Source organism: Thalassophryne amazonica, chromosome 16, assembly GCF_902500255.1.
Source record: "Thalassophryne amazonica chromosome 16, fThaAma1.1, whole genome shotgun sequence".
Taxonomy (NCBI): Eukaryota; Metazoa; Chordata; class Actinopteri; order Batrachoidiformes; family Batrachoididae; genus Thalassophryne; species Thalassophryne amazonica.
In genome coordinates this window covers 1,717,427-1,743,644 of record NC_047118.1, presented here as the reverse complement: position 1 = coordinate 1,743,644, position 26,218 = coordinate 1,717,427, and the positions used below count along the sequence as shown (strand labels likewise).

Sequence of the window (26,218 nt, the reverse complement as noted above, 5' to 3'; positions counted from 1 at the left end):
GTGATTGTGCATGTCTAAGAACTGTTGCAAGAACTACTCCCAAGAACTGTATGAACTCTTACATTGAACTGCTAAGAATTTTCTAAGTCATCAAGTCCCGCTTAATTGGAACTGTGTTACAGAGCCGCAGCACTTGACCTCTGACCTCAGAGGATAATTCATGAACTGTGAACGATTCTTGAACAGTAAACCTTATTTCCTAAATGGAGAACATTATTTCCAGAACTGTGAACCCTTATGTTTTAAGCGTCATGTGAACTGTTAAAGGCATTATGTGTTATGAGTGCAATCACTCACCATCTTCTTCCTCTGTTCTCCTAGTTCCTGGTCTCAGCTCTGCGTGTCCCACCTGGTTCCTGGCTCTGACCCTCTCAAGTTCTCAGTTCATTTACAAGACTGGCTTAGAAACCTGCAGCTCCCTATTTTCCACTGCCACGAGTGGGCTGACTCTCCATTCTGAAGGCACCCCCAGCGCAACATGATTATTTTCTTCATTGTAAATTAATATATTTTCCTTCACTACCCACTCTTCCTTGCTCCCAGCATTTGGGTTCATAGCCTGAACTGGTACGGTCCCGTCCGGACCTCAAGCCATAAAATATGTTGATAACAGGGCTGATGATCCACAAATATGTATTTTAATTATACTCGAGGAGAAAAGTAGTATGGGATGCAATAACTATTATTTTTGTATTCAATTAATCTTTCGATTATTTCCTTGATTAACCAATTTGTTGTTTGGGCTATAAGATGTCATAAAATGGTGAAAAAAAATGTTGATCGCTGTCACCCAAATCCCAAGATGATGTTTAAATGTCTTTTTTTGTCCACAACCCAAAGATAATCTGTTTATTGTAAAGAGGGACAAAGAAATTAGTAACAAAACCAGGAAACAGTCACATTTAAGAAGCTGAAATCAGAGATTTTTTACTTTTATTTCTTTAATGACTCAAAACAATTAATAGATTATGAAAAATGTTTGTGACTAGTTTCACATTTGATTAATCACTGAGTCATTGATTATCTGTTGCAGTGCTCAAGAGATGGCACCGCATGCTAGTTTTCTGAGGGGTTTCAAAACTTTTAAAACATGACTATGAACCTCAAACATTAACATGAGTTGCAAGCTTTTGTGGGAGAAGCTGCATAGCGCAACTTTTGTCTGTTGCATTGATGGTTTTCTTCAAAATAAGATGTAAAATTTCACCTTAAAAATGGCTCTTCAAAGGGTGTCAGATCTTATGGCTTCATTCTTTTCTGAGAACTGTTCATCTTTTTCTTTTATTTTCATGCTGTGGAAAAGAAAAGGGCCACAGTGAATTTAGTGCAGGCAGTGAAATCTGCTCCCATGGTGGAGGTCACACAGATTGGGGGCGAGTCTACAAAAGCAATATATGCTGCTTTCCTGTTTTCCAGATGATCCACTGATGCAGGGTGATGGGAGCTGAAGTCTGCTCCTCTGGTTCGAGTCAGTACAGTCAGGACCGGGCTCCACCCTTTCACCTGAGACAGATCGTTTCAAGCAGCTGCACTCATTGTTCATCTCTCTTTTTCTCTCAGATACTCTGATGACTAATTGTTTTCTGACTTCAGTATCACCTGTATACGGTGAACAGTTTTTACCTTTTGGTGTCACCACATCAGTGACCAAAAAAAAATCTGCTTCTCCTGTGAGGCCCCATTAAAGAACACCAAGAAGAACTCTTGGTGCATGTCACAAATTTCAATCAGGTACCTGTGATAGTGATTTTTCTGTCCTGTGGGACAAACGAAAGTCAGTATTTTTCACCAACACTCCCTGGAACATCTGCTCCAGCCTGACATTGACACTGTGGTGTGTGTATTTGAGAACGACACACCACTGCCTCACATCACGATGTTTCTCCTCCACTGTCAGATCCTGAGAGAGTCCTCAGTGCCTGACCACGGGTGAAGCCATTTCTCTGTTATGGTCAGTGCATTTGGAGATCTCCAGGCCATAATATACCACCGTCAATGTATTTCATGCTCTACAGATACAGGAGAAGTCAGCCCAATGCAAACCCAGCTGCAGGTGTAAAGTGGGGCCAGGGCCAAGTCTACCCCGACCTGTACCCCTAACCCTAGACTGGACTAAGTTGTTAAGCCAGGCCAAGTTCTCCTGAGGGCCAGGTTCTCGTTACCATGCTCTACTGCCATGTTGAATGCTGGCAAGGTGAGAAGGGCCCCGTCCACGGAGGATACAGTCAGACTTGCTGCAACCATGTTTGACAGACATTATTCGGGCGCCTCTCGAATGTTTCCCCTCGATAATAACATGGTTTGCTTCACTGGCACTCCTAAAAATAAAATGCTACAACAATGGCGCAGTGAGCAGCTGTCTGGCTGAAGCTCATCCTCATCTGTCCAGGGTGCTCCTCCATGATACCAGGAGGTGCAAAGTCCTGGTCTACTACACAAGCCTGTCTGTCTAAAATATTTGTCCAGTATTGATAAAAGGTGTTGCACTGGAATTCTGATCTCACTACAGGACAACATCCGTCCTTCTTTGATGTGTCATGCTGAGCTGGTAACCGATAAGATCCACTCTGACCTGTCTTTCTGCCCTCGAACTGAAGTGATGTGGGCAAGAGTGAGATGATGTGCAGAAACTATTTTCCCATCATCTCTACTCCTGGTCAGTTCTTCCACAAAAGTGCTTGAGACGGCATTGCTGGTAGAGGTAGTGACAAGTAGGGAATCACATTTGTGTCCAGAGCAGCATGCGTTAGGCCCAGAGAGGGACAGCCTGAGAGAATGCATCACTGATACTGTCCTTTCTCTGCCTCTGTTTCTCAGATTCCCCACATGAGGCATTTTAATAATGTCAAAGCAGCCCAGGGTGGCCGTTTGGTTTTTATAGAGATGAATAAGAGAAAGTATAAGCGAAGTGCTTCTGCTTTTTTGGCCTCAAGTAATACAATGCTTCACGTCTCTCTGGCTTGTCCCTCTACTAAAGGATTTTGTGGTGAAGGTAAGGCAGAGTGGCCAGTGCCGCAACATAGCAGCATCTCTCAAACTTTCATCCCTACATCAGGCTGGTGGAATTTGTTCTAGCACTCCTGTCCCTCTGTGTCAGAGGTGTCTGATTCCAGAAAGGGCAGAGAGGGTGCAGGTTTTCTTTGCAGCCACACGCTCCACTAGGTGATTTCACTGATTAACATCACTTTGAGCAGGTGGAATCAGTTAATCAGTTTGTCACCTGACCAATAACTGATGCTCAAAGTGTGACAGTGATAGCGGCGTTCTCCAGCCAGAGAACAAACAGAGAGGCTAACAGGCCGACGCATTGTACTTCCTGTTGGACAGTAGCTGAGCTTTCTTCAATAACATCTGCAAGTGCTATGGCTGACACCACGACTTAGCTGTTAAATATTTAACCCAGCTGTGCCCTGGTGTGGCGTGGGTGTTTCTATGATCTTATTCCCTCGATATATCAGCAGGCAGACATGTGAGACCTGACTGATCTGATCAGTCCCTCAGTTCTGCAGGTCAGACTGATGCTCAGAGTCTGACAGCAACAGCAGTGATCTCCATTCACATGCTGCTTCACCTAAAAGCTCTGCTTCTTAATTGGACACTCGTGGCTGTGCATTAGTTCTGTGCAATAACTCCTCAAGTCTGTGGTTTCTTGTTACAAGTATCTTCTATTACCTCTGAGGGTTAGTGGAGGAGACCAATGATGTCACCTCAGATCTTATATCCTTATGTTCTGATGATGAAACAGTGGAAGACAGAAAGGATGCAACTGCTTCTCTTCTGTTTCTATCATGGCCACACCAGGCTTTTTGATTCTGGACCCCTGCCGGTCTTACGATACAATACGATACACTTTATTGTCGCTTCCGGGAAATTTGTCTTGGAATCCAAGAGCTGCACAAATAAAACTGCCATGGCATAATTACATAACTCATGAATATTGCACATAACTTAATACACGCCAATATTGCACACACCCCTTTTGGACAACAGTCTTGCACAGACAGCTCATGCATATTGCACATATCCCTAATACACATATCCAGATTGCACATAACCCTATTGCATAACCCATACCATGTGGTGGACCAGCTCTACTTCCAGGAATAGAATGATGACTGCACACTACTGTGCTCTCTGTAGCTCGTTCTAGGCTAATGGCTATAAATGAAGGACTGAGTGACCTAGGTCTCACCATCACTGTTATTACTATCCAAAACGTGCTTGGTCCTTCATCTTCCTTTTGTTGTTTGTTGGCATAGGGCTGAGGGGAGTTGGGATAACCAGACGACTGCACCACCTTCCACCTGATATAGCAAGGACACCGTTAGCGATCAGGTATTTACTGATCTCACCTTGTTGCTAACGGTAATACATGTTCATGCTGTTTGCTGGGACAGCTGAGCTTGGTGCTGTTTAAGTTTAGGAGGACATTTTTGTTCTCTTTCACCGTGTAGCAACACATGTGTTGTGTGTTGGGGGGGTGTGGCTGGACATTTTGGTGTTCTTTTCTTTTCTTTGCTCTCAAGGTGGTATGCAAACTGATTTATTGTCTGTGGAGAAGGTGCTGGCAGAAGAGTCCGTCACCCTCATCAACATGATGTGCAGCACCTGTGGATGGTGCTCACGTGCAACCTTAAAGACTTTCAGCTGAAGCAGATAATGAGATGGCGTTCTGCATTTAAGTCATGTGTGATTCAAGCAGAATTCCCGGGAACTCGACCTTGTGATGTTCGTTTGTGAGACGCTGAGGACCGCGCCTGGGTTTGACACATCGTGCCTGTGAAGGAAGACGGGTGAGGGACACATGCTGTCAGCACACATCAGAGGTGATTTGATTGTCTGAATAATTGTTAACAGTAATTTGGTATTTTGTTACGCAGTATATTTGAACTTTGATGAGAGTTGTGCAGCTCGGTTCTCACTGCCGTGGCATGCAGACTGATGATCCTCCACCTGTTGTGAGAAGCTGCTCATTTACATAAAGCTTGAATTCGGACCTGAATGTGTTGCTGATAGTGTGTGCCTTTTGAAGGATATTAGTTGTAGCTGCTGACTTACCTCACCTTTTCTATCCTTCGCAGAGTCGGTTTGTCGTGTCCACCTGGGGGGTGTTTGGCGGTGAACGTGGGTCCAGAAGCGCCGGGCTTCGATCCTTTTGGGCGCTGGAGAGCGTGCCGTCCTTCACTCCGCCAGACCGACGCAGTTTTTGTTTGTACACTTTGTTATGCACCACAGGGGGAAAATAAATTGTTTTGTTATTGGAACCGCTTTCTGGTTGTTTTAGCGCTGCGTTCCGTCAGATGCAGGTCCGCTCCTCAACCCGCGTCGACACATAACAGTAGTTCCCGGCCATTCCATAATGGACCCAGCGGCAGAGGCGGTTCCATTCGCCGAAAGAGTTCAAGAACACTTGGAGGAAATATGGGAGCAATTACAGCATCTCACAAACCAAATTAAACAAACAGATGTCCGCGTTACGGAGCTTGCAGCGCAAGCCGTTCCGCTTCCTGCTGCTCCAGCTGCGGCACCATCGATACCGGTGCAGATAACTCCGTCACCCAGAGATTCGGCTTCCGAATTGATTATTTGTCGTCCGGAGCCTTATGCGGGAAACGTTGAAGCTTGTGCTCCGTTTTTGATGCAATGTTCTCTGGTTTTTGCTCATACCGTCACCCAGCGGTTGCTGAATCACAGGCAGGGGAGGCGGAGTGCGGCGGATTATTCTGTGGATTTCCGAATTTTTCCTGCTCAGTCCGGTTGGAATGCCGCAGCATTAAGTGGAGTGTTTGTGGTTGGTTTAAATGATCCATTAAGGGACGAGCTAGTAGTCCGTGACGAGCCAAATGATTTAGATGAGCTAATATCGTTGGTGATTCGTCTAGATGATCGGATGAAGGAGCGTGGACGCGAGAGAGGGCGGCCATCAGAACGGGTTTTTTTTGTCTCGGGGCTTTCCCCGACACAGATCTGGGCTGCCTCTTCTTTGCCCCACTGAGACTCCTCCGACGGGACCTCTGGCTCCTCTTGCAGATGAGCCCATGCAGCTCGGACAAGCTGAAGCTGCTATATTGCCCCGTTATAGAAGCGTCAAGAAAAATAGTGGTGACGTCTCTCCAGGTGTTCTGGGACAGGCGAAATAATACCCAAAAAATAAAAAAATAAAAAAATTTGTTTGGGCTAATGTTTTTTTTTTTTTCTGAAAGGGGTTATAAATTGTTTGGGGATTCAGGGGCGTATCTGGTGGAGTGAACGACAGGCGGTTCGAAGCCCGTCCTGGACTCAGTTAATCGTTGGTTTTTATTATTTGTATTTAGGTATTTTCTGTTTGGGTCTGGGGTCGTTTTGTTTTGTTGTTTTTTATTTCCCTACTTCCCTAACCCCAACCTCACTCGCCCCAAGACCATTCGTCTTGTGGGTTGTGGGGTGGTGCAGGTTGGTCACGCTGAGCGTTCTCAGAAGACCTCTGCACCTGGGGGGGGGGGGGGGTTGTTAGGGGTGTTTTTTTTGGTTTGGTTAGGGCCCGGTTCCACTCCAGCCTCGGTGGGCCTTTGTACCGTTCGTCATTGGTGTTGCCGGGGTGTGGTGCAGCGGGAACATACCTCAGTCGGAGGGGTGGGCCGATCTGTTGCCGTTCGCCATTTCGGTAGTTCCACCCCTCCCGATAGGCTGGGGTATGGTCGAGTTGGGGCACCGGATGTATTTCCGGTTTTCCGCTGCGCCTTGGGGTTGGGGCCGGGTTAGTTTTTCCTGTTCCCTTGGTGTTTTGTGCCGTTCGCCAAAATGAGCTGCCGAAAGGCTCTGGGAGGGATCTGGGGTCTTTCGGGGTGCTGGGGAAGGTAACAGGGTTTATCGGTTGTTTTATTTGCCCCCGGGGTTGTTTAATGTAGTCCTCCGGGGGTTGGACTTTTGTTTTTTTTTTGTTTCCTTCCAGGTTCCACCTCCAGGGTTGATGGGACGGTCCTCTGGGGGGGAATTGGCTTGTGGGGCCGACTAGCCAAGTGTGGCCGGGTCTGGGGTTCCTGGGTTGTGGGGAGGGTGCCTCCTGGGGTTTGATGGTACGGTCCTCTGGGGGGCGCCGTTTGCTCCATGTGTACCTGGGGACCTCTGTGGGATTCCGGCTTTGGCTATTCCTCCTGGAACCGGCGGTAAAGGCCTTCTGGGGGGGTGCTGGGCTCTGCAAGTCGTTCTGGGGGGGTTGTTTGTTATTTTTCTTTCATGCATTTATGTTTGTATTGTGTTTGTGGGGCTGTGTTGGGTTTTTGCATTTGGGAGTTTTTCTTTTCTTCCCGGGGTTGGATGGGACGGTCCCCTGGGGAGGTTTTGGGTGGGTTTTATGTTTTTCTTGTATGTTGGGTTGTACTAGGGACTGTTTTGGGGTTTTTGTTGATGCCAGCCGGCCTTCCAGCTGCGGTGCCCTGTCCTGCTGTCTGTGGTGGACCTTGGGAGCGTTATGCTGTCTGCTTCCTGACGAGGACCCCGGAGGGAGGTGCTGTTCTCGGACCTGGTTTGTTCGGTCGCCAGGAGGCTTCCCATTAAAGGGGGGGTACTGTTGTGTGTTGGGGGGGTGTGGCTGGACATTTTGGTGTTCTTTTCTTTTCTTTGCTCTCCAGGTGGTATGCAAACTGATTTATTGTCTGTGGAGAAGGTGCTGGCAGAAGAGTCCGTCACCCTCATCAACATGATGTGCAGCACCTGTGGATGGTGCTCACGTGCAACCTTAAAGACTTTCAGCTGAAGCAGATAATGAGATGGCATTCTGCATTTAAGTCATGTGTGATTCAAGCAGAATTGCCGGGAACTCGACCTTGTGATGTTCGTTTGTGAGTTTGTTGGTATTTTGTTACGCAGTATATTTGAACTTTGATGAGAGTTGTGCAGCTCGCTTCTCACTGCCGTGGCATGCGGACTGATGATCCTCCACCTGTTGTGAGAAGCTGCTCATTTACATAAAGCTTAAATTCAGACCTGAATGTGTTGCTGATAGTGTGTGCCTTTTGAAGGATATTAGTTGTAGCTGCTGACTTAACTCACCTTTTCTATGCTTCGCAGAGTCGTGTCCACCTGGGGGGTGTTTGGTGGTGAACGTGGGTCCAGAAGCGCCGGGCTTCAATCCTTTTGGGCGCTGGAGAGCGTGCCATCCTTCACTCCGCCAGACCGACGTAGTTTTTGTTTGTACACTTTGTTATGCACCACAGGGGGAAAATAAATTGTTTTGTTATTGGAACCGCTTTCTGGTTGTTTTAGCGCTGGGTTCCGTCAGACGCAGGTCCGCTCCTCAACCCGCGTCGACACATAACAACATGCTGTTAGTGATTTTATAGTCTGTGCTTTGCAATAAGTGGCGTAAAATCCCACAAAAATATTCCACATGCTACATTGCTTGCCTAAAGGGAGCCTGGTTCAGATGGTAGCGCCAAGATTTAGGTGGTAGCGCAAAGTCCTGCTTGGGGGCACAGCCACCATGGACACTGATGAGGTACTCATTTTGGGTCCATGCAGGCTCATGTACTCTCTGGCTTTTTTGTTGATTTCAGTGGATAGGTTAATATTTGGATGTTTCTTTGTTGTTTTCACACTTCACTTTTGTCTTTGTCTCTTCAGTAGTGGGAGGAAGCCGAAGCACCCGGAGGGAACCCACATAAACACAGGGAAGACATACAAAGCACACAGAAAGAACCAGGGTGGATTTGAACACAGAACCTTCTCCCTGTGAGGCTACAGTGCTAAAAACCAAAGTCATCATCCTCATTTGTTTTTCTGTGCAGGTGTTTACCATTTTACAACTTGGACTCACCTGTTATTGAAATGGTGCTTGCAGGGAGTTTGATTAATTGAGAAACTGCAGGATGTGGGTTGGACCACAGAGTGACACTCAGTCAGATCATTTTGAATGGGATATGACCTACGGACCTTCACTTCAGACCGACCTGGGCTGTCATTCCATTAAGATGCCTTTTTGTTGGCACTGTCCACTCATTCCTCTTGCGTGGCTATGTGAGCACTGACAGAACCCTGTTTGTCCCAACGCTTCATCAGAATAAGGGAGAGAACCAGCAGCAGGTTTTGTTCCAGTGATGGTCAGACCAGCAGCTGATCTGTTATGAAGGATGTTCACCTGCTAGTCCTCCTGCCCACTAGCATTTAGTTTACAGCCTATGTGAAGATGTTAACAGAGCTTACACTGCTCTCAGTGGTCTTCAGAGAGAATTAGGCCAGTCTCCCATTGCCAAGTTTTTTGCTCCAATTCCATCATGATTCCAAAGGTGAGGAAATCTGGCCTGATTTTTTTTAATATAGTCGGCAAAATTTGTATGACCTACTATTTTACATCCACAGACATACAAGTGTAACCAACTATTGCCAAATACACTCGAGGGCGTATGATTCCTATTACATGCTGGTGTTTGTTCAACACAAAGAGCTACTTCTTTTCCCACACTTTTCCAAAAAGCTAAAACGTCTCTGTTAACCTCCTAAAACGTCTGGTGAAGAGCACGACATGCTTTGTGGAGGATAAGAAGGAGATTCCTGCTCAGAGAACGGTGGGTCCAGATTACTGCAAAATGTACCAGCTCGTCCACATTCACCCACTTTTACACAAGAGCACCCTGATCTGCATCAGTCAAATCCGATTATTCACACTGTGTGGATCCGGCCAAAATCCATCTTCTCCACTCCGCTTTGTACTCATTCCACTCACGTACCCTGACTTTGAACAAATATTATCTCCTATCTGCACAAAGCACAACCAGTTATTTATGTTTTCTTGCTAGGGGAGGTGGCCAAGCAGTTAAGGGCACTTGTTTTAAGTGCAGAAAGTTCCCGGATCAGTGCCACCCCTGCCCATTGTCCATGTCATGTGGAGTTGCGTCTGAAAGGGCATCTGATGTAAAACTTGTGCCAAAACAACATTCAGATTCAACTTGGATCCACAATGATGACCCCAACCAGGAGCACCACCAGGGATTTTGGGCCCCATGAAAAAAAATCTTCCTGCCCCCCCCCATATTATTTTGTCAACATTATAATTGTATTAGAGCCCTCTCTGAGCCCCTGGTATTCTGGGTGTCCTCTGTATTCTCCCCTTTTCAGCACCCCTAACCCTGACTGAGACAAGGGAGAAGCTGAAGGGCCTTATCCACATTTTGTTGATTTTGCACAATTTTTTAAAATGTGATGTTAAAAATTTTCCTAATTGCTCACAATGGGCACATTCAGGGCACACTGAAAAAAAAAAGTTCTATTTACATGAAAAATATGTACATCAGTTGCACATATTAAAGTTATGTTTACTAAAAATGATTTAGTCATGCTCAATATACTCAGTTCTTATTTGCTCAAATAACATGACTTTTATGTTGATTTAAAGCTTTTCTTTTATGCTGTGTATATGAAACTACCCTATGTTAAACCAACATGATTTTTTATGTTTAGTGTATTTAGTCATCATCTGTTAAAGCAACATTTTTATATAAAGTATACACAGTGTTTTTTTTTATGTTATCAACCTAATCTGTTCAAGTAGGTCTCACAAAGCTTCTGCATACTCTGCAAATTCTGTATGTTGATTTTTGTTATCAAAATGAATTAATCCAGCCTAATCGCTCAACTACAGCATTTACTACCATAAAATTTTCAAAAACATGAGGCATGAAGAAAAACATTTCTTTTACAACAGCTGTATTTTGTCAAAAAATAAGACAACTTTAACACTGGACTATAAATCCAGTTTTAACACATCAAACTTGTTAGAACGGACCCTTTTTGTTCACCAGGGCAACACTTGTTGACCAGGTTATCAAGAGTACATAGTAAACATCCATAACTGCTACAAAATGAACCAAAATAACAATTCTTCGTCCAACAATGAAAACATGGCTAACTTCTTCTTCTTTGTGTTTAATGGCGGTTGGCAACCACCTTATATGGAGCATTGCCGCCACCAACTGGACTGCGGTGTTGGTCAGGAAGCAAACATCACATGGCTAACTGCTTCCCATGGGGTGTGGTCGCAGGGGTTTCCAGACAAAACATAACTGCTTCTTTCTTTCTTAACATGACTGAGACTTGTTGATTTTACATCCGTCTAGATTACAAGAATTCTACAACACTGACATGCGTTCAGAGCAGGAACATAAATGAGTTGTGTCATATATACAAACTACATATTTGTACATTGAACGATCCCCTTTCTCCTTTTTTCAGTGCACTGATAGACCCCAGCACTGGGTGAAATAGGAAGTTGTATATAGACCCTGAGACCTGCTGGTGCCACTGCATATCTCCGGATTCCAGGTTCCACCACTCTAACTGGACAGGATGCCAGTCTGGCACAGGTTACTTCCACAGCTGAGGGTAGCACCCATTTACAGTTGAGTGGACTGAGACAATGTAGATTAAGTTTTTTCAATTTATTTTCATTTATATAGCGCCAAATCACAACAGAGTTGCCTCAAGGTGCTTCACACAAGTAAGGTCTAACCTTAAGTAACCCCCAGAGCAGCAGTGGTAGGAAAAAACTACCTCTGAAGAAGAAACCTCAAGCAGACCAGACTCAAAGAGGTGACCCTCTGCTTGGGCCATGATACAGACATAAATTACAGAACAATTCACAAAGCGAATATATAGGAAATACTGTTGGTGCACAGGACAGGAGGGTCTCCATCACAAATACCAAAGTGTCTTGTCCAAGGACGCAGACAGGCAGCATGAACGTGATTCCAAACCAGGTCTGCATATCCACTGAGCTACCTGCTCTACTCAACACTGTGCTGACTGAACTGGTGTCTATGTACCTTGGTTTTAATGAGTCCAGCTGGGAGAACATACTTTCTCTGACAGACAAAAAAACGTCTGTACGTACGACATATAGATAGTAGTTACCTGGATATAACTACAGTTCTGTGTGCCCAAAGCCCTGTATCTTCTTCCCCAGCTGGCCTTCTTGTCGTTTTCTGAGTGGAAAACAGAGACAAACAGCCGGCACAGCGGCCTGAACAGGAACTACCACCTGGTGAGCAGTGAGTGCAGTGATCTGTCTCAGGGCCGGGGGGTAAAACCCTCAAGGAAATAACCAAAAGCCTGTTAGCAGCCTGTGGATAGAACCTGAATAACATCCAGGAAAATACTACTTCTCAACATGATCACAGTATATCAGCCATCAAAATATCACACACATGTATAAATCCAACAACAGTACAACCTCACGCAGTTTTGCTTCATCAGCATCGTCTATTTCCAGCCTTGTAGGGAGGCGCAAGGTCGGATTTGTTTGCCCTAATTGAACTACAGCTATGAAAAACAATCTGTACTGTATTCATGAAGACCTATATTTTGCCAAAATGTTGACTGAACATCCAACAATAGCACAGTTTCTTAACCATCTTCCCTCACTACTTTTAATCCTCTGTTCCTTTATGTTTTACACAACCACCAACCTCCAGTGCTGAAAAATGAAGCCAACACAGTAGCACCAAAACATGCACTTCCTTGAATAACCACTTGAAGCTGGTTCTGAAACTGAGTCAATTCGGTGCAGCACAATGCCACAGATGTCACAGGTTTTGAGGGAGCGTGCAGTTGTCATGCTGACTGCTGGAATGTCCACCAGAGCTGTTGAATTGAATGTTCATTTCTCTACCATAAGCCATCTCCAAAGGTGTTTTAGAGAATTTTGCAGTACATCCAACCAGCCTCACAACCGCAGACCACGTTACCACATTACCACACCAGCCCAGGACCTCCACATCCAGGATGTTCACCTCCAAGATCATCTGAGACCAGCCACCTGGACAGCTGCTGCAACAATCGGTTTGCAGAACCAAAGAATTTCTACACAAACTGACAGTAACCGTCTCAGGAAATCTCATCTGCATGCTCACCGTCCTCATTGGGGTCTCGACAAGCATGCAGATGAGCTTCCCTGAGATGGTTTCAGACAGTTTATGAAAAAATGGTTTGGTTTGAATTGTCAACAGCTAAGGTGGACATTCCTGCAGTCAGCATGCCAACTGCACGCTCCCTCAAAACTTGTGACATCTGTAGGATTGTGTTGTGTGATAAAACTGAACATGTCAGAGTGGCCTTTTATTGTGGCCAGCCTAAGGCACACCTGTGCAATAATCATGCTGTCTAATCAGCATCTTGATCTGCCACACCTGTGAGGTGGGATGGATTCTCTCAGCAAAGGAGAAGTGCTCACTAACACAGATTTAGACAGATCTCTGAACAATATTATTTTAGATCTTTGAGTTCAGCTCATGAAAAAAGGGAGCAAAAACAAAAGTGTTGCTTTTATATTTCATATTTTTATTCAGTACATATATATATATATATATATATATATATATATGCGTGAGCAGCACTGCAAGCAACTGTGAAGCAACTGGGAGTGAGATTGCATCAGAATTTTGGCTCTCTGTTGGGACTGTTTACACAGAGACTGCTACCTGCTGCTTTGGACTTGAAATAACAGTCTTTTTCAAGACTTTTTTACTTTTTTACTTTTTTACCTTTTTCTTTTTTTTTTTACTTTTTTACTGTGCTCCAACGCCTAAGGAAGACCTCTAACGGTCGAAACATCGCGACGGAGCACTTTTATCAGCTAACTTTCATCAGCGTTGGCAAGCTAACTAGCTTGCTAACGCTTTCGTTTTTATTTTTTTTATTGTTTTTTTATTTTATTTATTTATTTTTTTTCTCTCTTTTAGCACTGTTGTGCGTTATCTGTGCTGCTCCACAGCGTGTTTAGTCGATTTTTATTTTATTTTAGCACCGTTGTCGTGCGTTCGCTGTTGTCGTGCGTTGCCTGTGCTGCTTCATGGCCTGTTTGGTGCCTTGATTGGGGCACTCCTTCTGCTGAATCACCTCTAAATTATTTACACATTATTCACTTTGTGTGTTTTTAGGAATCCGCTAGGTTGCGTAGCTACTAGCTCTTAGCCGATTTAGCATGGCGGCTTCTCCTGTCTCTCCCGTACTTTTCTGCTCTGGGTGTGAAATGTTTAGTTATTCCTCGGCCTCCTTTAGCAGTAACGGTACTTGTAATAAGTGCAGCTTATTCGTAGCTTTGGAGGCCAGGCTGGGCGAATTGGAGACTCGGCTCCGCACCGTGGAAAATTCTACAGCTAGCCAGGCCCCTGTAGTCGGTGCGGACCAAGGTAGCTTAGCCGCCGTTAGTTCCCCCCTGGCAGATCCCGGGCAGTCGGGAAAGCAGGCTGACTGGGTGACTGTGAGGAGGAAGCGTAGCCCTAAACAGAAGCCCCGTGTACACCGTCAACCCGTTCACATCTCTAACCGTTTTTCCCCACTCGACGATATACTCGCTGAGGATCAAACTCTGGTTATTGGTGACTCTGTTTTGAGAAATGTGAAGTTAGCGACACCAGCAACCATAGTCAATTGTCTTCCGGGGGCCAGAGCAGGCGACATCGAAGGACATTTGAAATTGCTGGCTAAGGCTAAGCGTAAATTTGGTAAGATTGTAATTCACGTCGGTAGTAATGACACTCGGTTACGCCAATCGGAGGTCACTAAAATTAACATTAAATTGGTGTGTAACTTTGCAAAAACAATGTCGGACTCTGTAGTTTTCTCTGGGCCCCTCCCCAATCAGACCGGGAGTGACATGTTTAGCCGCATGTTCTCCTTGAATTGCTGGCTGTCTGAGTGGTGTCCAAAAAATGAGGTGGGCTTCATTGATAATTGGCAAAGCTTCTGGGGAAAACCTGGTCTTGTTAGGAGAGACGGCATCCATCCCACTTTAGATGGAGCAGCTCTCATTTCTAGAAATCTGGCCAATTTTCTTGGATCCTCCAAACCGTGACTATCCAGGGTTGGGACCAGGAGGCAGAGCTGTGGTCTTATACACCTCTCTGCAGCTTCTCTCCCCCTGCCATCCCCTCATTACCCCATCCCCGTAGAGACGGTGCCTGCTCCCAGACCACCAATAACCAGCAAAAATCTATTTAAGCATAAAAATTCAAAAAGAAAAAATAATATAGCACCTTCAACTGCACCACAGACTAAAACAGTTAAATGTGGTCTATTAAACATTAGGTCTCTTTCTTCTAAGTCCCTGTTGGTAAATGATATAATAATTGATCAACGTATTGATTTATTCTGCCTAACAGAAACCTGGTTACATCAGGATGAATATGTTAGTTTAAATGAGTCAACACCCCCGAGTCACACTAACTGTCAGAATGCTCGTAGCACGGGCCGGGGCGGAGGATTAGCAGCAATCTTCCATTCCAGCTTATTAATTAATCAAAAACCCAGACAGAGCTTTAATTCATTTGAAAGCTTGACTCTTAGTCTTGTCCATCCAAATTGGAAGTCCCAAAAACCAGTTTTATTTGTTATTATCTATCGTCCACCTGGTCGTTACTGTGAGTTTCTCTGTGAATTTTCAGACCTTTTGTCTGACTTAGTGCTTAGCTCAGATAAGATAATTATAGTGGGCGATTTTAACATCCACACAGATGCTGAGAATGACAGCCTCAACACTGCATTTAATCTATTATTAGACTCTATTGGCTTTGCTCAAAAAGTAAATGAGTCCACCCACCACTTTAATCATATTTTAGATCTTGTTCTGACTTATGGTATGGAAATAGAAGACTTAACAGTATTCCCTGAAAACTCCCTTCTGTCTGATCATTTTTTAATAACATTTACATTTACCCTGATGGACTACCCTGCAGTGGGGAATAAGTTTCATTACACTAGAAGTCTTTCAGAAAGCGCTGTAACTAGGTTTAAGGATATGATTCCTTCTTTATGTTCTCTAATGTCATATACCAACACAGAGCAGAGTAGCTACCTAAACTATGTAAGGGAGTTAGAGTATCTCGTCAATAGTTTTACATCCTCTTTGAAGACAACTTTGGATGCTGTAGCTCCTCTGAAAAAGAGAGCTTTAAATCAGAAGTGTCTGACTCCGTGGTATAACTCACAAACTCGTAGCTTAAAGCAGATAACCCGTAAGTTGGAGAGGAAATGGCGTCTCACTAATTTAGAAGATCTTCACTTAGCCTGGAAAAAGAGTCTGTTGCTCTATAAAAAAGCCCTCCGTAAAGCTAGGACATCTTTCTACTCATCACTAATTGAAGAAAATAAGAACAACCCCAGGTTTCTTTTCAGCACTGTAGCCAGGCTGACAAAGAGTCAGAGCTCTATTGAGCTGAGTATTCCATTAACTTTAACTAGTAATGACTTCATGACTTTCTTTGCTAACAAAATTTTAACTATTAGAGAAAAAATTACTCATAACCATCCCAAAGACGTATCGTTATCTTTGGCTGCTTTCAGTGATGCCGGTATTTGGTTAGACTCTTTCTCTCCGATTGTTCTGTCTGAGTTATTTTCATTAGTTACTTCATCCAAACCATCAACATGTTTATTAGACCCCATTCCTGCCAGGCTGCTCAAGGAAGTCCTACCATTATTTAATGCTTCAATCTTAAATATGATCAATCTATCTTTGTTAGTTGGTTATGTACCACAGGCCTTTAAGGTGGCAGTAATTAAACCATTACTTAAAAAGCCATCACTTGACCCAGCTATCTTAGCTAATTATAGGCCAATCTCCAACCTTCCTTTTCTCTCAAAGATTCTTGAGAGGGTAGTTGTAAAACAGCTAACTGATCACCTGCAGAGGAATGGTCTATTTGAAGAGTTTCAGTCAGGTTTTAGAATTCATCATAGTACAGAAACAGCATTAGTGAAGGTTACAAATGATCTTCTTATGGCTTCGGACAGTGGACTTATCTCTGTGCTTGTTCTGTTGGACCTCAGTGCTGCTTTTGATACTGTTGACCATAAAATTTTATTACAGAGATTAGAGCATGTCATAGGTATTAAAGGCACTGCACTGCAGTGGTTTGAATCATATTTGTCTAATAGATTACAGTTTGTTCATGTAAATGGGGAATCTTCTTCACAGACTAAAGTTAATTATGGAGTTCCACAAGGTTCTGTGCTAGGACCAATTTTATTCACTTTATACATGCTTCCCTTAGGCAGTATTATTAGACGGTATTGCTTAAATTTTCATTGTTACGCAGATGATACCCAGCTTTATCTATCCATGAAGCCAGAGGATACACACCAATTAGCTAAACTGCAGGATTGTCTTACAGACATAAAGACATGGATGACCTCTAATTTCCTGCTTTTAAACTCAGATAAAACTGAAGTTATTGTACTTGGCCCCACAAATCTTAGAAACATGGTGTCTAACCAGATCGTTACTCTGGATGGCATTTCCCTGATCTCTAGTAATACTGTGAGAAATCTTGGAGTCATTTTTGATCAGGATATGTCATTCAAAGCGCATATTAAACAAATATGTAGGACTGCCTTTTTGCATTTACGCAATATCTCTAAAATCAGAAAGGTCTTGTCTCAGAGTGATGCTGAAAAACTAATTCATGCATTTATTTCCTCTAGGCTGGACTATTGTAATTCATTATTATCAGGTTGTCCTAAAAGTTCCCTAAAAAGCCTTCAGTTGGTTCAGAATGCTGCAGCTAGAGTACTGACGGGGACTAGCAGGAGAGAGCATATCTCACCCATATTGGCCTCTCTTCATTGGCTTCCTGTTAATTCTAGAATAGAATTTAAAATTCTTCTTCTTACTTATAAGGTTTTGAATAATCAGGTCCCATCTTATCTTAGGGACCTTGTAGTACCATATTACCCCATTAGAGCGCTTCGCTCTCAGACTGCAGGCTTACTTGTAGTTCCTAGGGTTTGTAAGAGTAGAATGGGAGGCAGAGCCTTCAGCTTTCAGGCTCCTCTCCTGTGGAACCAGCTCCCAATTCAGATCAGGGAGACAGACACCCTCTCTACTTTTAAGATTAGGCTTAAAACTTTCCTTTTCGCTAAGGCTTATAGTTAGGGCTGGATCGGGTGACCCTGGACCATCCCTTGGTTATGCTGCTTTAGATGTAGATTGTGGGGGGGTTCCCATGATGCACTGTTTCTTTCTCTTTTTGCTCCGTATACAACACTCTGCATTTAATCATTAGTGATCGATCTCTGCCCCCCTTCACGGCATGTCTTTTTCCTGGTTTTTTCCCTCAGCCCCAACCAGTCTCAGCAGAAGACTGCCCCTCCCTGAGCCTGGTTCTGCTGGAGGTTTCTTCCTGTTAAAAGGGAGTTTTTCCTTCCCACTGTGGCCAAGTGCTTGCTCATAGGGGGTCGTTTTGACCGTTGGGGTTTTTCATAATTATTGTATGGCCTTGCCTTACAATATAAAGCGCCTTGGGGCAACTGTTTGTTGTGATTTGGCGCTATATAAGAAAAAAGTTGATTGATTGATTGATATATATATATATATATATATATATATATATATATATATATATATATATATATATATATATATATATATATATATATATATATATATATACAAGGTCTGTTAGAAAAGTATCCGACCTTTTTATTTTTTTCAAAAACCATATGGATTTGAATCACATGTGATTGCATCAGCCAAGCTTGAACCTTCATGCGCATGCGTGAGTTTTTTCACGCCTGTCGGTTGCGTCATTCGCCTGTGAGCAGGCTTTGTGTGAGCACTGGTCCACCCTCTCGTCATTTTTTTATTGTGAATAAATGTCTGAACAATTTGGAGCTTTGCTGCATCAATTTTTTTCCAAAAACTGTGAGAGACCTCCAGGTGGACACCGTTCGGAAAATTAATATGGCTTTCAGGGATGATTTTATGGGGATTACACAGATTAAGGAGTGATCCAGACAGTTTAAAGACCGCCCACAACTGCTGAGAGCGCGCCGCGCTCTGAGCGCCGATCGACAGGCTCCAACCCCGCTGGAACAACTAGATCATTTCCAACGTGAAGGCTTTGTTGATCCGGGACCTCGTCTGACTTTCACAAAAAGGCAGAAGATGTGGACATCAGCACTTTTTCGGGACATTCCTCTGTTACAGGAGTTTTTTTCATGGAAAGAAAAGCGGAGGGACGCACCACGGAGCCATTCATTATGCGGCACAAAACCACCTCCGTGTTGGTCTCACAGGACGGATTTCAGGTGGATTTTAGACGGATTCCGGTTGCTTTTCAGTCGTGTGATTATCCGAGAAATTGAGCATGAGCTGGACATGCCCCAACATGTCCTGTGAGGCTTCATCACGGCGTTGCTTTCCACCGCGATGCGCGGAATTCCGCTCCTCTTTCCATGACAAAAACTCCTGTAACAGTGGAATGTGCCGTTCATTTCTAAACTGGACGCTGTCTTGATCCGGTATGTTGTCTGACTAGCACAGGAATTGTGAAAAGTCGTGGACATCAGCACTTTTTTGGCACATTGAGACAGACGTGCGGAGGAGTTCTGTGCGTCACGGTGGAGCCGCATGGCGCAAAGCACCGCCGTGATGAAGCCTCACAGGACATGTTGGGGCATGTCCAGCTCATGCTCAGTTTCTCGGATAACCACTCACTACTGGTGGTTGGCTCTCACTGCGTTATTGTATCACTTCCTGTTCCGGAGCACAGCGGTGTTTTGCTGTATCTGTTAGCTGTTTAATCTGTGCAGTTAGATTGATCTAGTTAACTAGATAACGATTTGTTTCACAGTGTAATCTTTAACTAAAGCACTCCCTCTGCTGAATCACCTCTAAATTATTTACACATTATTCACTTTGTGCGTTTTTAGGAATCCGCTATCTTAGCGTAGCTACTAGCTCTTAGCCGGTTTAGCATGGCAGCTTCTCCTGTCTCTCCCGCACTTTTCTGCTCTGGGTGTGAAATGTTTAGTTATTCCTCGGCCTCCTTTAGCAGTAACGGTACTTGTAATAAGTGTAGCTTATTCGTAGCTTTGAAGGCCAGGCTGGGCGAATTGGAGACTCGGCTCCGCACCGTGGAAAATCCTACAGCTAGCCAGGCCCCTGTAGTTGGTGCGGACCAAGGTAGCTTAGCCGCCATTAGCTGTCCCCCAGCAGATCCCGAGCAGCCGGGAAAGCAGGCCGACTGGGTGACTGTGAGGAGGAAGCATAGTCCTAAACAGAAGCCCCGTGTACACCGCCAACCCGTTCACATCTCTAACCATTTTTCCCCACTCTGAGACACACCCACCAAGGCACAAACTCTGGTTATTGGCAACTCTGTTTTGAGAAATGTGAAGTTAGCGACACCAGCAACCATAGTCAATTGTCTTCCGGGGGCCAGAGCAGGCGACATCGAAGGAAATTTGAAACTGCTGGCTAAGGCTAAGCGTAAATTTGGTAAGATTGTAATTCACGTCGGCAGTAAGGACACCCGGTTACGCCAATCGGAGGTCACTAAAATTAACATTGAATCGGTGTGTAACTTTGCAAAAACAATGTCGGACTCTGTAGTTTTCTCTGGGCCCCTCCCCAATCGGACCGGGAATGACATGTTTAGCCACATGTTCTCCCTGAATTGCTGGCTGTCTGAGTGGTGTCCAAAAAATGAGGTGGGCTTCATAGATAATTGGCAAAGCTTCTGGGGAAAACCTGGTCTTGTTAGGAGAGACGGCATCCATCCCACTTTGGATGGAGCAGCTCTCATTTCTAGAAATCTGGCCAATTTTATTAAATCCTCCAAACCGTGAGTACCCACGGTTGGGACCAGGAAGCAGAGTTGTTGTCTTACACACCTCTCTACAGCTTCTCTCCCCCTGCCATCCCCTCATTACCCCATCCCCATAGAGACGGTGCCTGCTCCCAGACCACCAACAACCAGTAAAAATCTATTTAAGCATAAAAATTCAAAAAGAAAAAATAATATAGCACCTTCAACTGCACCACAGACTAAAACAGTTAAATGTGGTCTATTAAACATTAGGTCTCTCTCTTCTAAGTGCCTGTTAGTAAATGATATAATAATTGATGAACATATTGATTTATTCTGCCTTACAGAAACCTGGTTACAGCAGGATGAATATGTTAGTTTAAATGAGTCAACACCCCCGAGTCACACTAACTGTCAGAACGCTCGTAGCACGGGCCGAGGAGGAGGATTAGCAGCAATCTTCCACTCCAGCTTATTAATTAATCAAAAACCCAGACAGAGCTTTAATTCATTTGAAAGCTTGACTCTTAGTCTTGTCAATCCAAATTGGAAGTCCCAAAACCAGTTTTACTTGTTGTTATCTATCGTCCACCTGGTCGTTACTGTGAGTTTCTCTGTGAATTTTCGGACCTTTTGTCTGACTTAGTGCTTAGCTCAGATAAGATAATTATAGTGGGTGATTTTAACATCCACACAGATGCTGAGAATGAGAGCCTCAACACTGCATTTAATCTATTGTTAGACTCGATTGGCTTTGCTCAAAATGTAAATGAGTCCACCCACCACTTTAACCATATCTTAGATCTTGTTCTGACTTATGGTATGGAAATTGAAGACTTAACAGTATTCCCTGAAAACCCCCTTCTGTCTGATCATTTCTTAATAACATTTACATTTACTCTGATGGACTACCCAGCAGTGGGGAATAAGTTTCATTACAGTAGAAGTCTTTCTGAAAGCGCTGTAACTAGGTTTAAGCATATGATTCCTTCTTTATGTTCTCCAATGCCATATACCAACACAGGGCAGAGTAGCTACCTAAACTCTGTGAGTGAGATAGATTATCTCGTCAATAGTTTTATATCCTCATTGAGGACAACTTTGGATGCTGTAGCTCCTCTGAAAAAGAGAGCCTTAAATCAGAAGTGCCTGACTCCGTGGTATAACTCACAAATTCACATCTTAAAGCAGATAACCCATAAGTTGGAGAGGAAATGTCGTCTCACTAATTTAGAAGATCTTCACTTAGCCTGGAAAAAGAGTCTGTTGCTCTATAAAAAAGCCCCCCTTGAAGCTAGGACATCTTACTACTCATCACTAATTGAAGAAAATAAGAACAACCCCAGGTTTCTTTTCAGCACTGTAGCCAGGCTGACAAAGAGTCAGAGCTCTATTGAGCTGAGTATTCCATTAACTTTAACTAGTAATGACTTCATGACTTTCTTTGCTAATAAAATTTTAACTATTAGAGAAAAAATTACTCATAACCATCCCAAAGACATATCACTCTCTTTGGCTGCTTTCAGTGATGCCGGTATTTGGTTAGACTCTTTCTCTCCGATTGTTCTGAGTTATTTTCATTAGTTACTTCCTCCAAACCATCAACATGTCTATTAGACCCCATTCCTACCAGGCTGCTCAAGGAAGCCCTACCATTAATTAATGCTTCGATCTTAAATATGATCAATCTGTCTTTATTAGTTGGCTATGTACCACAGGCTTTTAAGGTGGCAGTAATTAAACCATTACTTAAAAGCCTTTACTTAAGCCTTAAAAGCCTATTACTAAAAAGTGTGTTGGGGGGTTTGGCTGGACATTTTGGTGTTTTCTTTTCTTTGCTCTCCAGGTGGTATGCAAACTGTTTTTTTGTCTGTGGAGAAGGTGCTGGCAGAAGAGTCCTTCACCCTCATCAGCATCATTGGCTGCACCTGTGGAGGATATTCACGTGCAAACTTAAAGACTTTCAGCTGAAGCAGATAATGAGATGGCGTTCTGCATTTAAGCCATGAGTGATTCGAGCAGAATTGCTGGGAACTCGACCTTGTGACGTTCGTTTGTGAGACGCTGAGGACCGCGCCTGGGTTTGACACATCGTGCCTGTGAAGGAGGACGGGTGAGGGACACATGCTGTCAGCACACATCAGAGGTGATGATTGTCTGAATGAGTGTTAACAGTAATTTGGTATTTTGTTACGCAGTATATTTGAAAATTGATGAGAATTGTGCAGTTTGCTTCTCACTGCCGTGGCGTATGGAATGATGATCCTCCACCTGTTGTGAGAAGCTGCTCATTTACATAAAGCTTAAATTCAGACCTGAATGTGTTGCTGATAGTGTGTGCCTTTGAAGGATATTTGTTGTAGCTGTTGACTTACCTCACCTTTTCCATCCTTCACAGAGTCAGTTTGTCATATCCACCTGGGGGGTGTTTGGCGGTGAGTCTGGGTCCAGAAGCGCCGAGCTTTGATCCATTTCGGCGCTGGAGAGCGCGCCGTCCTTCACCTCGCCAGACAAACGCACATTTATGTTGTACACCAATTATTGCACGGGAGAAAAATAAAATTGTTTTGTTTTTGGAACCGCTTTCTGGTTATTTAGCGCTGGGTTCAGTCAGACGCTGGTCGCACTCCTCAACTCGCGTCTGCACATAACAATTATAGGCCAATCTCCAACCTTCCTTTTCTCTCAAAAATTCTTGAAAGGGTAGTTGTAAAACAGCTAACTGATCATCTGCAGAGGAATGGTCTATTTGAAGAGTTTGAGTCAGGTTTTAGAATTCATCATAGTACAGAAACAGCATTAGTGAAGGTTACAAATGATCTTCTTATGGCCTCAGACAGTGGACTCATCTCTGTGCTTGTTCTGTTAGACCTCAGTGCGCTTTTGATACTGTTGACCATAAAATTTTATTACAGAGATTAGAGCATGCCATAGGTATTAAAGGCACTGCGCTGCAGTGGTTTGAATCATTTATCTAATAGATTACAATTTGTTCATGTAAATGGGGAATCTTCTTCACAGACTAAGGTTAATTATGGAGTTCCACAAGGTTCTGTGCTAGGACCAATTTTATTCACTTTATACATGCTTCCCTTAGGCAGTATTATTAGACGGTATTGCTTAAATTTTCATTGTTACGCAGATGATACCCAGCTTTATCTATCCATGAAGCCAGAGGACACACACCAATTAGCTAAATTGCAGGATTGTCTTACAGACATAAAGACATGGATGACCTCTAATTTCCTGCTTTTAAACTCAGATAAAACTGAAGTTATTGTACTTGGCCCCACAAATCTTAGAAACATGGTGTCTAACCAGATCCTTACTCTGGATGGCATTACCCTGACCTCTAGTAATACTGTGAGAAATCTTGGAGTCATTTTTGATCAGGATATGTCATTCAATGCGCATATTAAGCAAATATGTAGGACTGCTTTTTTGCATTTGCGCAATATCTCTAAAATTAGAAAGGTCTTGTCTCAGAGTGATGCTGAAAAACTAATTCATGCATTTATTTCCTCTAGGCTGGACTATTGTAATTCATTATTATCAGGTTGTCCTAAAAGTTCCCTGAAAAGCCTTCAGTTAATTCAAAATGCTGCAGCTAGAGTACTGATGGGGACTAGAAGGAGAGAGCATATCTCACCCATATTGGCCTCTCTTCATTGGCTTCCTGTTAATTCTAGAATAGAATTTAAAATTCTTCTTCTTACTTATAAGGTTTTGAATAATCAGGTCCCATCTATCTTAGGGACCTCATAGTACCATATCACCCCAATAGAGCGCTTCGCTCTCAGACTGCAGGCTTACTTGTAGTTCCTAGGGTTTGTAAGAGTAGAATGGGAGGCAGAGCCTTCAGCTTTCAGGCTCCTCTCCTGTGGAACCAGCTCCCAATTCAGATCAGGGAGACAGACACCCTCTCTACTTTTAAGATTAGGCTTAAAACTTTCCTTTTTGCTAAAGCTTATAGTTAGGGCTGGATCAGGTGACCCTGAACCATCCCTTAGTTATGCTGCTATAGACCTAGACTGCTGGGGGGTTCCCATGATGCACTGTTTCTTTCTCTTTTTGCTCTGTATGCACCACTCTGCATTTAATCATTAGTGATCGATCTCTGCTCTCTTCCACAGCATGTCTTTTTCCTGGTTCTCTCCCTCAGCCCCAACCAGTCCCAGCAGAAGACTGCCCCTCCCTGAGCCTGGTTCTGCTGGAGGTTTCTTCCTGTTAAAAGGGAGTTTTTCCTTCCCACTGTCACCAAGTGCTTGCTCACAGGGAGTCGTTTTGACCGTTGGGGTTTTTCCGTAATTATTGTATGGCTTTGCCTTACAATATAAAGCACCTTGGGGCAACTGTTTGTTGTGATTTGGTGCTATATAAATAAAATTGATTTGATTTGATTTGATTTGAATGACGCAACCGACAGGCGTGAAAAAACTCATGCATGCGCACGAAGGTTCAAGCTTGTCTGATGCAATCACACGTGATTCAAATCCATATGGTTTTTGAAAAAAATAAAAAGGTCCAATACTTTTCTAACAGACCTTGTATACGTATATATATATATATATGTGTGTGTGTGTGTGTGTGTGTGTGTGTGTGTGTGTGCAGATCAGTAAAACAACCACACTTTTAAAAAATATATGTACATAATTTCAGCCAATTAATCTTGATGTAACATAAAAAAAAACATGTCCTTTATTTCTCTAATTTCAGATGTGAAAAGATGTTATTATGAAGATGATGTGGGGGTGTTTGTGTGTTCAGCCTGTGTGGTATTTGTACACCGTCTGATATGTATTTCCATGCACAGTACGATGTGTGACACGTACAATAAGGTGACGTCAAGTCAAATTTCACTCGACTGACTTGGAGCTGACGAGCGAAACCTCCCAGTCGACGTTTACCTGTATTGAGTTCTCCTGCAGGTTGAGGTATCGTGTGTTGACGGAGATGCTCTCCGGCACCTCCTCCAGGTTTTGCCTGGTGCAGATGACTCGGCTGGCCTGGTTGGAGCAGGTGCAGAGAGAGGGGCAGGAGGAGGCAGCTCCCACCAACTCCGGCCCAGGGAGGAGGAGCCGCAGTAGCAGCTGGGCCAATAGAAAGAGGAAGGGGGAAGGGCCGGGAAGGCAGGTCAGCGTGGCAATGCACATGGCACCTGGGACATGACCCCGCTCTTTAATCCGAAGGTGCAGGTGAGCTGGCTCCACGATGGTGGACTTGTGAGAAAAGGAACATGTGGTACTCCGGTGGGAATTTGTCCTCTCTAATTCCACATCCTTTGAAGTGAGCTGTCGTCTATCGATGTTTTCTCTCTTGTTTTTTTTTTGTGTGTGAATGTAGAAATATGCAGATAAACAGATGTTATTTCCGTTTCGTTTTTTTTTTTGGTCTGGTTTTGTCAGAGGAGTCGAGCGAGGCTTCGTCTGAAGAAGAACCCAGGAGTCGCTGTGGAAGAACAAAAAAGAGAAAAAGAAGGAAGATATTAAAGACGGCACACAGACAGCGCTTCGTCTTAGCACCGACGGAGACTGAACAGAACAAATTCGCGGTACACATCTACAGTACAGCTTATCAAGGGAGGGACTGTCAAAAATCTGTGGAAGCATTAGAACTTCTGTGTCATTGCTCGTATCAAATCCCACATAATCCCCGAGCAG

At 43.8% G+C, this 26,218-nt stretch overlaps 1 protein-coding gene across 1 annotated transcript in view; it reads right to left on the bottom strand.

The window, feature by feature from the left end:
• lrrc4ba (leucine rich repeat containing 4Ba) overlaps positions 1 to 25,741 on the bottom strand; it is a 38,410-nt gene extending 12,669 nt beyond the window's left edge. Inside the window, exon 1 of the mRNA XM_034189951.1 lies at positions 25,466 to 25,741. Within this exon, the coding sequence (XP_034045842.1) occupies positions 25,466 to 25,711 (246 nt within the window). The 5' untranslated portion in view covers positions 25,712 to 25,741. The remainder of the gene's footprint in view (positions 1 to 25,465) is intronic.
• Positions 25,742 to 26,218: the final 477 nt, after the last annotated feature.